The sequence below is a fragment of the Grus americana genome, chromosome 17 (genome assembly GCF_028858705.1).
Source record: "Grus americana isolate bGruAme1 chromosome 17, bGruAme1.mat, whole genome shotgun sequence".
Classification (NCBI taxonomy): Eukaryota; Metazoa; Chordata; class Aves; order Gruiformes; family Gruidae; genus Grus; species Grus americana.
Window position 1 is genome coordinate 6159032 of NC_072868.1, and position 12844 is coordinate 6171875.

Sequence of the window (12844 nt, forward strand, 5' to 3'; positions counted from 1 at the left end):
CAGTCCCCAGGCTGGCTCAGTCCTGCCTGTCCCCGTGACAGGTCACATTCCCAACCAGGTAAAGGAAGGAAGAAGCCATTTGGTAACATCCCTTGGGACCAACTGCCTCTTGAGGGGACCTGGGGGGGGGAGGTTGGAAAAGACCCTTTGAGGTCTGTGCTGGTGACGCTGGGGCTGTCTGTGCCGCAGGTTTCCGAGCTGTACCCCTGAAGAACAACTACAGTGAGAACCTGGAGCTGGCTTCCCTGCTCGTCAAGATAGACATTTTCCCTAGCAAGGTGAGGCTGGGTCACGCACGAGAAGGTGACAGTGCCGCAGGGCTGAGGAGCAAAGGCTGCGATCGCTGCCTGCTCTGCCTGGTGCTGCCCACTGTCCTGCTCGGCTCGCCTCCGCACGGCGGGTCGGTGCTGCGAAGCTCGGCGTTGCCTGGCCTGAGCGCCTGCGGGACGGCTGAGTGTCCAGTGCTGCTCTGTAGTGCTGCACGGAGGGCTGGCGGGATGGCAAGTGCTAGGTTTGCCTCCTGCAGTGGGTCAGGGTGTTTCAGGCAGGGTTCCTGCCTGGGCTGCGTTTGACTTGCCTGGGAATCCCTTCAGCAAAGGCCGGAGGAAGCAGATTTGCTCCGTCCCCATCTCTGTCAGCTATATCCCTGAAGTTATAGCTCAGTATCGTGGAGCCCAGCTGGCCCAGGGCCATCCCTCTTGGCATAAGTGGAGGGCAGGGCTCCTTCAAAGACAGATGTTTCTTTTATTTCTCCATGTAAAATGATGCTGGTGGGAGCCAGCGAGGATTGTTAAAGACAAACGTTGCAAACCCTGAGACCCCGTGAGCCCTGGACACCCTGCGTGGCAGCTCACAGGGCAGCAGGGCCCTGCACCAGGACTGTCTACTACAAGACATACACTCTGAAATCCCAAGCCCTTTACTAATATATTTTTTTGTTTTCTGATCCAAGCAGGAGAATGGCGAAATAAACCTCTTCACTGCTTCAGCCCTACGGGAGAGAGCAGGGGATGCTTCCAGTCATCTGCTGGCGAGCAGAGGCAGAGAGGGGTCCTTCGACTCGCGGTACCAGCAGCCCTTTGAGGATTTCCGTGTGTCGCAGGAGCAGCTAGCTGACCACTTCGAGAGCCGGGAGCGAAGGTATGCCAGTGCTTGTTGAGCTCTTCCCAGCATGAGACACCCCCACCCCCCCCCCCGCATTTAGTCTCCTGGGTGGATGCAGACAAATGCGGGCCCCCCCGCTAACCCCGAGCACAGCTGCAGCCTTGTTTGCTGCGTGGAAACCCTAAATTCCAGCATGGAAGTTGTGCTAGTCCTTGGGGGAGTCGCCCCTTTGGGGTCTGTGGGAGTCGGGTGGGACGAGGAGCTGCCACCCCGCAGCCAGTGGCACTTTCCCCAGGCATGGGGGATGGGGTTGAGCCCCCCCCCCCCCTTTCCTCCCCTGGGGTGGCTTTTGACACTGGAGCGTCCCCGGTCAGCGTCCCCTCTCTCTGTGCCCCCCTGCAGGGTACTGCGGAGGACCCGGGTCAACGGGGACAACCGGCTGTAGCCCATCTCGGCGGGTGAAAGCACCTCCAGTGCTTGTGAATCTCACGGCACGCTGTGAACTGGTTTCTATGGAAACGGCACTGCTATGGCCTACTTTCAGGCAGCTTTTCCAGTTTCTCTGCTGAAGAGTGTTCCAGTGGAGAACTAAAAAAAAAATAATATTGGAAAAAAAAAACCCACCCCACAGCCCCTAACCAACCCCAAACACCCACCAACCTTCACCACCAAGCCCTTAATGAAGCACATCGGTGCGTACAGCCTGCCAGCCGCCGAGGTGAGAGACGAAACTGTCTGTAATCGCAAGGAAAGAGACCCAAAAAACCAAACCACCCCACCCAGCCCTCTGCCGTCGCTGCTCTGCCTGTATTCCTGGAGATCCTGCTCCTGCGCAGCTGCCGGAGGCCCTTTGCAGCCATCCTCTGCTGTACCTGGTCCCGGCACGCCGGGCAAGGGGGGACTTACGCGACCGAGGCAGCAGGTACCTCTGTCCTGGCGGCATCGCATCTACCTACCTGTATAGCCACTGCCTATGGGGCCAGTAGTGAAACTCTACGTTTACAAGGCCGCTCTAGCTTTAACCGACAATAAAAGTGTCAGTATTACACGTGTGGTGGCTCGGGTGTCTGGTGGTTTGCCCACCTCCCCGCAGATGTGGCCAGTGCTACATCGAGGAGCTGGGGTGCAGGCTGCGCTGCTCCCTCCTTCCTCCTGCCTTTAGGGAATTTGCAGCTATGGGGGGGGGGGGATAACCAGGAGCAGCCCCAGGTTTAATGTTGTTCACTCAAAAGCGAGCTGACCCTGCTTTTCTGAACCTGACTGGGGACAGGCAGCGACTCCAGGCTGCAGGAGGGCTCCTAGGACAGAGGTATCTGGGCTCCAGCACGTTGCTGGGTCACATACTTGTGGCCTTTCCCCGCAGCAGGTAAGTTGCTGTGCTTTTAAAGCAAATGGGGCTTCCCCAAAGCCAAGTTGCAATCACTAATCGACTCACGTTCGTCTTTTACGCTCTTTATTTAGGAACAACCAAAAATGTCTGGTTTCATTTCAACAAACTGTACAAGCAAGCTCTTCCCCTCGCCCACCCTCACATCCACATATACAAAAGGAAGGGAAACTTGCCGTTCACTTCTCAGAAGTGGCATTGTTGCTACAGGGAGTTCTTGCCCTCAGAATAAGAGCAGGTAAAGTCCATAGCAGGTACAAGCTACCCTAGCCCTAGTAATAGCCACAGCCCACAATCACAGGCAGCTTCACTTTTTTTTTTTTCCCTCTTTAAAACCTTTACCAAAAGTAAAAACTATTTCCTGTCTCACACGATTGCCAAGGTGACCATCTAAAATTGTGGTCTTAAAAAAAACAACACAGTAATAACCCCACTGGAACCCCCCACACCTCCCCAGTACAAAGACGGTTTACATGGCAGAGCCCTTGCTCTGCTCCCTAGCTGCACGGCCACCCTTATGAAAGGTCCCGTTGCAGCTACAATTACATTTTCCTTTGGATAAATCCAAGCAAAAATTCCAGGTCATTCAGCACCAGCATGATTTCTAAATAACAATAATTAAAAAAAAAAAAAAACAAACAAAACAAACCCAAAAAAAAGAGACCCCCATTAGGCTGACTTTGTGGTCTGCTGAGAAACAAAGTGATCAACACGCTGTTCCCAAAGTCTCTCTTTTAGTGCAATGTTAGTATGTGCAAGGGGAATCACAGCCACGTACCCATAACACCACCACGAGCCAGATGGGGCAGAGAGAAAGTGCAATTTTAGCAAGAAGTTTTCTATGCCATGGAGTCCTAGCCCAACCTTCGCTAGCACCAGTAAGCAAGAGTCCTCCTAATACCACCCTCTATCAGTACAGGGGAAAAGTGGCTTTAATTATGCCATCAAAATACAGCCAATGTCAGCCGGCAGAGCACTCTTTACTGGAACAGGCAGTAACAAGAAAACAAACAAAATAAATCACTGCTCAGGTAACAGAGCTCCTTTGCTCTGCTTTAAATTTGCAATGCCAATCCGGCATTCCCGGCAGGGACCACTGCCAGTAAAACATACAGCAGAAACTAAACTTGAAAAAAAAAAAAAAAAAAAAAAAAAAAAAACCAACCCCAAAACGTATAGCTTGCAAGTGTCTCAAATCCCCCTCCATTTGTAGTGTTGCCTAATCTTACCCTGCTGGTTTTGTGATCAACTGAGAAATTACAAAAGGATACTGCAGTGAGCTCAGTCACATCAGGCCACCGGTTGATTTGAAAAGAGCAAAGCCAAAATTATCTGGGCAACAAGAGAGAAGTTTACCAGCATTTTTAAATACTAACAACTTGACAGGAAGGTGCAGCATCATGTTAACTTTCTAATTTGTGCCTAAGTGCTGAAAATCATCTTTCTCTTCTGATTCTCAGTGACCCAGCTTCCAAACACCACCTTCCCATCAGGTCGCCTCTATAATGTCCCTAAGAGAGAGGCTGCAGGGAAGACAGAGTACACTTCTACTGGTGACCAAAAACCTGTTCCTTTTCATTTAAAAAAAAATAAAAATATATATATATAGATACCCAAAACTCTAAATGGAAAATAAGCCTTCTACATCCTCCTCTTCCTCCTAGGGGACACCTAACAAAAATTAACCAGACAGGTCTCTTGCAGCTCCAGCTTCCATGCGAGCATGGCCCGGGCAGTGAAGGTTCTGCGTTAAGCCGTGGGCTGTCTACGGGGTTTCTCATCACAGCTGCTAGCAGCTACTGCTTTTGCTGGTGGCTTCTTGTGGTGACAAATGCAAGCTCCAGGCAGGAAGGAGACATGCAGCCGCGCTAAATACCTGCGGCTGGAGCTCTGCGGGCGTACGCTGACCACTGCATGCCATGCATCCAAGCAAGCACTTGTGCCCGCTCCTCTCGCCGTGGCTGCAGGCCTGCAGTGCAGCAGCGCTCAGCTCTCAGGCAAGTGCAAACAGGAGCCTGTAAATCACGGTTTGTTTAGTGTTCTGCTAAAAAAAAAAAAAAAAAAAGAATGCTAATTAAGGAGCTGAAAAATATGCTACCCAAATGAAATGCAGAGCCACGTCTAGAAAACTCGCGGCAGGGCCTGCTGATAATGAATAAAGTAACTCTGTTCCTTGCATCAGAACCAGCAGCCAGGTACGGCACAAATCAGGGTTTCGGGTTATTAAGCAATTGGATTGTGCCCTTAATCTAAGCAGCCTCAGAGACATAAGTAACAAGATTCACATGGATTAAAAATGATGGTTACTACTGTGCCAGTCAAGCCCAAACTCACACACAGTGGATGGAGGTGAAGGATTTAATTTCCCTTCCTTACTGATACTGGCTACACAACCTCTATCTTACGCCCCTCTTTTCAAGTCAAGATAGTCATCTTTGATTAGCTGATGATAAATATTCACACGCTGTGTAGAATTGTGGTGACGCTTCCTCTTAACACCAGAAAAGCTGCTGCTGGGACTGTCAAGCCACCTCTCAATTATTCCTTTCGGTTTCAGATACAATATTTTAATGTCCTGCACCAAAATCCATGTCTGTCTGGAGATGACACCTGCTTCTCCTCAACTTCAAAAACAATGAAATAGGTAAACAGGACCACAGAGCTAAACCCTCAAAAACTCTTCAGTTTATACTTTCATGGAGATTTCAAGTCAACTAAAAAAAATGCAGATAACAAGGAATGTGGGAGTCAGAAAGGGAACTCAATTACTTTTTGACTTTTTTGTCTCGAAATCTTACCCTCCCCACGCAATGAGGCTTGCCAGCCCGGTCGCTGTGTCCGAGGGGAGTCTGCATGGAACCACTTTTTGAAATTCCTCCGACCCGAAAGAAAGAAAACTCCTGCTGTGCTTGTATGAATGCATGGAGACAAAGCTCAGAAACCTCAGCAGCTTCCAACCCTCAAGGCTGGTTTTTCTGTGTACACCGGGAAATTCTCCCTCTAGCTCATAAGACTTCTCTTTTCAGTTTTTGTGGAAAACTGGCCAAATACAATCCAAGTGCAAAAAATTTCAGCTAGTGCATGGACAAATGGTTTGAAGGGACCAGTTCATACCATAGTCCTTAAGCATTTCTGTAGATGGAGCGGGGATCACTCTTCCAATTAGCCATAGGCCTTTAAGCGTACACCAAAAATCCCACAGAAAATCACCTTGAATGGGCAAACTACACTTCCAACATATTTATATAGCAAGTAGTTAGTAAAAGTGTACATTTTTAATGTACAGCTTAATGCAATAAAGAATCAATGGCATATCTGAACTGTATATATGTGTACTTAAATAAACCTGCACGTACATAGACACTAGAGAGTAAATGACCTACCTGTATTTGTTCTCTGAAGGTAACACCGTACATACACTCATACTCTCGGGCTGCACGACTCCCAGATCTGCTACCTCCAGCTCTAGGACCACCCAGATTCTCACGTCACCTGTGACATTTTGGGGTGTCCAGGATCGCACCCACAAGGGTGAACCCCTGAGGCTCTGGCTATCTTCGTAGTCTGGCCGCCCCTGCTCTCCCGGAGGAGAGCCGCAGGGATGCTGAGCCGAGGCCAAGGTGGGACGGCTGCTAGTTATGCCTCCAACCACAGCATGAGTAGCAACAGCACTGCTAAAGAGAAAGAAATCTGGGGACCTTGGTGTCAGCAGGGTGCTGCAGGTCACCCCGGCTCTCTTCAGGGTGCAGGTCATCTCTTTCGGAAGCAGATGCTCACACTCGGCTGTGGGGGTTACACCGTGTGCCAGGGGAGCTACGTGAGCTCAGCTGCAGGCACCTACCACGTAGGCACGTCCCGCCAGGCGAGAGGAAGCCTCCTCTCTCTTGCAAAGCACTGAGCAGATAAAATCCCTCCTAACAGTTGAGCAAGGTGGCCTCTTGAAGAAGGGACAAAGAAAGAACTGGAAAAGCAAGGGCAATTAAAGGTAGAAATCAGACACCAGCTTTGGAAGAGGTTCTGAAAGAGCTTTTTTGGTTTTAAACCAGATTTTTTTGTAAATCTCTGGATCCGATCCTTTGGGGCTTGCTACCCACCCTTCTAATAAATATCATTTACCACCAACAATAGTGTCTCCCACATTAAAACGGTCTCACTAAATAAAAACCTTCTACTGAAAAAGCTTGGCTGAGTTAGCTTGGCAAAAATAAGGAGCTATGACTACTGTCCATAAATACATCAGCGGATAAACACCAAAAACTATTTAAGTTAAAGGACAATGTTGGCTCCAAAACAAACCAGGAATGAACTGGCCACGGATTAATTCAAACTAGAAATTTAAATAAAGTTTCTAATGATTCAAAAGGCAGGGAAGTTCTGGAATAGCCTTCCAAGAGCAAAAGTGAAGGTAAGACATGGAACCAATTTGATTAGTTTGTGACAGAATGGTCTGACACAGCATTTGGCTGGACTATTCAGCTCAAGAGTTTCCCTTCTAGACCTCGTTTTCTATTAGAAAAGAATAGTTAAAAAAAAAAAATCAAGTAGTTGCATCACACAGCAACCACCCAAGACAACATGGGCACATTAAAAACGTACAGGTACCGGCAAGCAGGAAGGTTAATTGGGAAATATATTTTGCTGTTTCGCCAGAACTATTGCAGATGAACTGAGGAAAAAAAAAATAGACGAAAAAGAAAAAAAAAAGACTGGAGCAAACACTTGAAGTTAACCAACGCTGCTGCAGGAGGATCTGTCATGTAGGGCTGCAAGAGGGAAAGTGCCTGATTGCAGAAGAGCTGCTGCCTCGTGGATCCCTTGGAGACAACAATGATTTGAAGCACTCACAGCAATGCTGCATATTCTCTGCGTTTGTTCTCTGAAGAACAGCTTGTTCTCTCTGAACAATGAAAAGGATTCCAGGTCAGGATAGAAAAATTATTATGTGCTAGTTCTCAGTGATTAAAGGGAGACTTGGAGATTTAACAGCCTGCTACAGTCAGTCTCCAGGAGCACAGGAGAAAAATATGCTAGCCAGCAAGGGACAAATGACACCAAACTCCATCTCCTCGGTTGTCTGCGTCTGGGACCTGGTACTTATTGGAGAGTATGTAATGTTAAATCTAACCTCATCTGTAGAGATTAAAATCTCGCTCAACTCCCACTGGACTCTAGTGCAAGACTGGCAGTTTTCTTCTCAGATAACCTTTCCTTTCCTAATACACACACACACACACACACACACACTTGTGTGCCCGCAAAGCCCTTCATCACCAGGGCTTAAGGACCAGAAAGGGCGGAGAGGATATATGCAGCCATGCCAACCTTTAGAGAACAAACACCTTAATGGACAGATGGAAAAAAAAAAAAGTAAAAAAAAAAAAAAAGTACTGTGCCATGATAGTCCATATCTAAGCAATGACCTTGTTTACACAATGTCTGAGATTCGCTATGCTTGTATAGGCAGCTGTAGGCATCGGTATATGAATATGAAATCTGAAAGTCTGTCCACTGGAAAGCAAACAAGAGCATCCTTTTTCCTGCGTGCAAGCTGAACCCCCGCCTCTGCCAGCTCTCAGCCATCTCCTTGGCTGGGCCACCGAGAGCTCTGCACTAAATGCCCAGTTTTTGCACGTGTGCGCTCTCATGTGCTGTGCTCAAAGGTCTCAGTTATGGCAGTGCTTTATCACCACGTCCTGCTCCTGAGGTTTGGATCAGGCTGGCCCATGGGTTTCTTAAAGACCAAAAATTTCTTCTCAAGGGTAAGAGCGGATCCTCCGGGGCTGGTGGTTTGAGTTCAGTCTGTTTCTGAAAAAGAACAGAGGTGTCAGAGATGCTCTGGCTCGCTGCAAGGGTCTGCAACCCAGGTGGGGTGCTGGGTGGGGAGGAAGGGGTGCAGAAGTGCCTCAGGATGGGCAAAATCAGGAGCCTTGATGGAGCCAGCTGCAGAGAAAGGCTAGCCCGATTCAGAGGGGTCAGGAAATCCCCAAGCGCAGCTACGCTTTGGCCAGCGACAGGGCTAAGGCAGGATGCAGCCTGCAGTGGTCCAAAGTCGTGCATCCGGGCTAAGCACCTCCTGCCTCTGTGCCACAAGCAGCGATGGGACCGCCTTGCCTGGGTGGCATAAAGCCACGTTCGGAGGGTGCTAGCAGGGGCGCGGCCATCTCCCTGCTGTGGGCGCAAAAGCTGGCCCACTACCCTTCCCCAAAGCGCTCCCACTGCAACACCTCCCCAGCCCGCTGCTGCGGCCGCAGCCGCTCCCCAGCAAAGCGCATGGGGCAATGCACATCCAGACCTCTCTGCTGCAAGAGGGGCAGGGCCCCATTCAACCCCACGCTCCATCTCCTCCAAGTTAGACAGGGGAGAGAAACAATGAATTTTAGTGGATTTTATACATTTATTTACTTATTTTAAGGCCTACAACCATGGCAGAGGTGTGTGGGAGGCTCCAAAGCAAGGTGGCAGGGATGGAGAAGATCCCAGCTGCCCAGCACACTGGCAAGGGGCTGCACAGCCCGCAGCGGGACAGGGCAAGTGCTCGGCCATCCCCATCTGGTGGGAATCTCGCCAGGGAGGAAACAGCCCCCAGCTGCACTTCTGAAGAGCCCATGAAGGGCTTGGAAAGCACCTCTGCTCCTCCACACACGCATGCACATACACACACATATTTCAAAAGCAGGTCCTGGAGGAGGGGTAGGGCCAGCAGCTGTAAACACCAACCCTCCATGTCCTCTCCCTCCTTGCAGCCTCCATCGTCGACACTGGAGCCTTGCCCCGTGCCAAAGAAGGATGCTCACATCTGGAGAGCGGCAGCACGAGAGGGAAGGGAGGAGACTCTTGCCTGCGCAGGCAGGCATGGGTTATGTCTGGTGCCCGAGGCCAGGGGGAGGTATGGAAGGAGCCAGTGGCATGGGACACAGCAGCCAGGCCCCTTCCTTCCCAAATACCCATCCCCTTCATAAATAAACCCAAGGGCCACCTTCCCCCAGGGCAGGTCAAGGGACCAGACACTCCCGCTGGTTTTACTTAGGCTTAAAATAAAGCCAGGAGTTGGCTTCAGAGTGGAAGCAGCATCCAGTGACGAAGGCAGGCAGGGGCGGGCAGGCAGGCACCCGCACTCACGGCATCTCGCCGGACCCCCCTCATCCTCCTTTCCTCTTTCGCAGGGGTTTTCCTCACTGCTTCCCCAGTTAAATCCCAAACAGCAGGACCAGACACTAAACCCTTCCCTAAAGCCTCAGTTTCCCAAATAGGAAATGCTCAGTGCCCTGTGTTCACCTGCCAAACCCTCCCGCGGAGCCAGCCCTGCCCGAGGCAGGGGCCTTACCGAGTCGTGTTGCAGGCGGCGGGCCGGGGGCGTCGGGGGCCCCGGCGCTGCCTTCCTTGCCGCCCGGCTCCCACGACTCGCTGCTCTCCATCACCTCTGAGCCGGCCTCACACGGTCCTTTCCGGCTTCCCACCGTCTCGCTGGCGCAGGCCTCCTCGGAGACGGCGCCCCTGCTCTCCTCCTCCGCCTTCATCGCAAACCACACCTTGAGCTGCTGGGCGCTGAGGTGGGAGCATTCGCAGAGGCCGGGCAGGTCCTCCTCCCGCAGCCCCTTGTGCTTCTCGTAGTAGTCCTCCAGCACCTCCCGGCTGGCAGGGCTGACCTCCACCAGCCCCGGCGGGAAAACCCCCCGCCTGTAGTTCTCATACCACTTCAGCTGCCCGTTCTTGTAGCCATAGCGGCTGTCCCCGAACCAGCGAATGACCTCAGCCCGCGGCAAGCCCGTCTGGGAAACGATGGCGTCGTACTCCTGGTTCGTGGGCCGCTGGGTCTGCACAAACATTTGCTTCAGCAGATGCCGCTGCTGGGCTGTTTTTTTAAAGTTCAGTTTGGTTTTTGGAGGGGTGGGCGGCCGGTTGGAGCTGCTGTCTCCTTTCTCATTTGCGCCAGCCCCCCCTGGTAACTCGCTTTTGCCGTTGGACTCAGTCACTCGGAGGTTTTTCAGGTTGATTTTGATGGGACTCACTTTCCGCTCCACTGAGTTCGGGTTGTTGCCGGAGGCGTCGACTGAGCCATTTTCGCTCGCAGCCCTCAGCTCATCCGAAGAGTCTTCCCCTTCCCTGCCGCCATTTTCCGCCTCCTCCTCCTCCTGCCGAGCCACCTCCTCCACTTTCTTATTTTCCTCCGCCACCTTCTTCTTCCTCCTCTCCGAGAACCAGCTATCAATCTCCCTCCGCGTCATCTTTGTTTCCCCTCTCAGGCGGTTCACCTCTTCCTCCGCAGGAAGGGGATTTTGGGCAAAACTGCTCTCCAGAGCCTTCAGCTGCTCTGGCGCCCGCTCTTTGTACTTGGTCGGTGTGAAGTCAGGCGCCTGGTGCCATGACTGCCGTCGCGGTGGGTGGTGAGGGGCCGGCACGGCCGCCGCTGCCGCAGGGCTCAGCTCAGCTCCTCTGGGCGAGACGTCGAAGGTTATTTCGGGCAGGGAATCGAGGGCGCTATCTCCAGGGAAGACGGCCCGGCCGCCTCGCACATTCCTGTAGTGGTACCTCCTATCACTGAACCATTTTCGAATCTCCTTGGTGGAAAGGCCTGTGATTTTTGTCAGCCGCTCGACTTCGGCCTGGCCAGGGAACTGGTTTCTGCAGAAGCTGCCTTTCAAGGCTGAGAGCTGTTCGTGGGACTTCTTGTTTTTGTACACGTTGGGATCCAGGAAGGTCTGTGAGGAGATTGTTGGGCAGGCAGTGAGCAGCGACTGGCCGCTGTTGACCACCTTCACCCCCGACGCATTGCTGGAGCTCACTGTGCTGTGCTGTGGTGCCGGCTGTGGCTTGGGCACAGAAGTTACCGCCAAGGTGAAGGAGGAGCTGGTGCCCTTCAACCCATTTGCCATGATGGGCTGCGTGACCAGCAGCCCCCCCGTCCCCTCCGGCTGCCCCACCACATGGCCTGGTAAAGTCGCCTGAATAAGATGGGGGACACTCCCAGGATTTGCAACCAGCGGCGTGTTCAAAACTGTAATGGTGGGTTGCGGCACGGACTGAATAACGGTGTTGAACATCTTCTTCCTGGCATCTTCGATCTCCTCCGGTGACCAGCTGATGCCCTGCTTCAACCTCTGGGCAGTGAACCAGATCTTCAGCTGCTCTTCTGGGTACTTCGTCACCACGGTCAAGTAGCAGAGCTCAGCTTTTGTGGGGTAGGGGAACTTGTGGAAAGAGTTTTTGAGGAAGCTGTTGGAGTCCATGGCGGCATTGTACGTTGGAATGCTGCTCAGGGGGATCATCACCTTGGGAAGGGACTTGGACGTAGGTAGCTGCTGATGCAAGGGGGGCTGCTGCTGCAGTGACACAAGTTGTGCAACACCCGCCGGCAGAACAGGCACGTTTCCTATGATGGAGCCATTCACTATATGAGATGATTTTGTTGAACTTGCAGCAGGCTGGCTGACCGGCACAGACCCATTTGGGAATGAATGCTCTCCGTCTTTCACCTCTGACTCACTGCCCAACTGACTTGACACGTTCTCCTTCAGCGTATGGATTTTTTTGGCCTCAGGTTTACCTTTCATTATCTTCATGATGGGGGTTTTGGTAATGATAATTTCAGACTGGCCATCCACCCCTTCTTCAGGGACCTCTCCTGGAAGGTCGTGGCTGCTGCCAGCCTCACAGAGACTTTGCTCCACGGTTGTACGATTGTCCTGCTTAGCCACCCTCCAGATGAAGCTCGTTTCACCAGCGTGTGCCTCTGCATTGTGGTGTGAGAGCCCTTCATGGCTATTTGCCAGAAAGTTGCACGCAACACATGCAAACGCAGGGTCTTTGCTAAAGTCTAAGTGCTCAGAGTCCAAGTGCCCGAAGAATTGATGAACTTCTTGAGATCCAAAGTCACAGAACTTGCAGATGTAAGTGTCACTATCAGAAATACCACGGTGCCCGTTAGACAAAGCTCCATTATTACTGTTACTGGCACCAGCATCGCTAGCTGCTGGCCCTTCCGCAGGAGCATCTTGTTGTGTTCCTTCAGGATCATCTTCTACAGCATCCAGTTCGGTCTCCTGAAGCACCAGTGTTTTTACTGGTATCATGCAGGGAGTTGTGGATTTTCTTTTGCTAGCCATCACTACAATTGATTCAGATGATTATTTTTTTCATTTAAATTAAATTCAAATTTAAAAAGCGCTATTGCAAGTGCTCTGTGGTCTAGATTCCAGCAAATTCATGATGTCCCAAGGAGTTGTTGTCAAATGTTGACAAATGTTCATATTTGCCACTGAACCTGAGGAGAAGGAGAGGGAGGAGGTGTTAGTTCCCTTGGCATTAGACAAAGCACAACTGTCCTGGTATTTAACTGTACAAATCATTTTCAGC

General features: G+C 51.4%; 2 protein-coding genes across 11 annotated transcripts in view; one reads left to right on the plus strand and one right to left on the minus strand.

Annotated features, from left to right (window-relative positions):
• The window catches only part of PLCG1 (phospholipase C gamma 1), a 48356-nt gene extending 46208 nt beyond the window's left edge, over positions 1 to 2148 (plus strand). The window contains exons 30-32 of one of the 2 annotated variants that reach the window (XM_054845317.1): positions 190 to 278; positions 953 to 1140; positions 1507 to 2148. In XM_054845317.1, the coding sequence (XP_054701292.1) occupies positions 190 to 278; positions 953 to 1140; positions 1507 to 1549 (320 nt within the window). In that variant the 3' untranslated portion in view covers positions 1550 to 2148. The remainder of the gene's footprint in view (positions 1 to 189; positions 279 to 952; positions 1141 to 1506) is intronic. The other variant, XM_054845318.1, reaches the window with a different exon arrangement.
• Positions 2149 to 2544: 396 nt separating this feature from the next.
• ZHX3 (zinc fingers and homeoboxes 3) overlaps positions 2545 to 12844 on the minus strand; it is a 49232-nt gene continuing 38932 nt past the window's right edge. For 8 of the 9 annotated variants that reach the window (XM_054845319.1, XM_054845323.1, XM_054845321.1 and 5 more), the window contains one exon: positions 8760 to 12752. In XM_054845319.1, coding sequence (XP_054701294.1) covers positions 9763 to 12594 — 2832 coding nt within the window. In that variant the 5' untranslated portion in view covers positions 12595 to 12752 and the 3' untranslated portion in view covers positions 8760 to 9762. Of the gene's footprint in view, positions 8297 to 8759; positions 12753 to 12844 lie in introns of those variants that run through there. The other variant, XM_054845327.1, reaches the window with a different exon arrangement.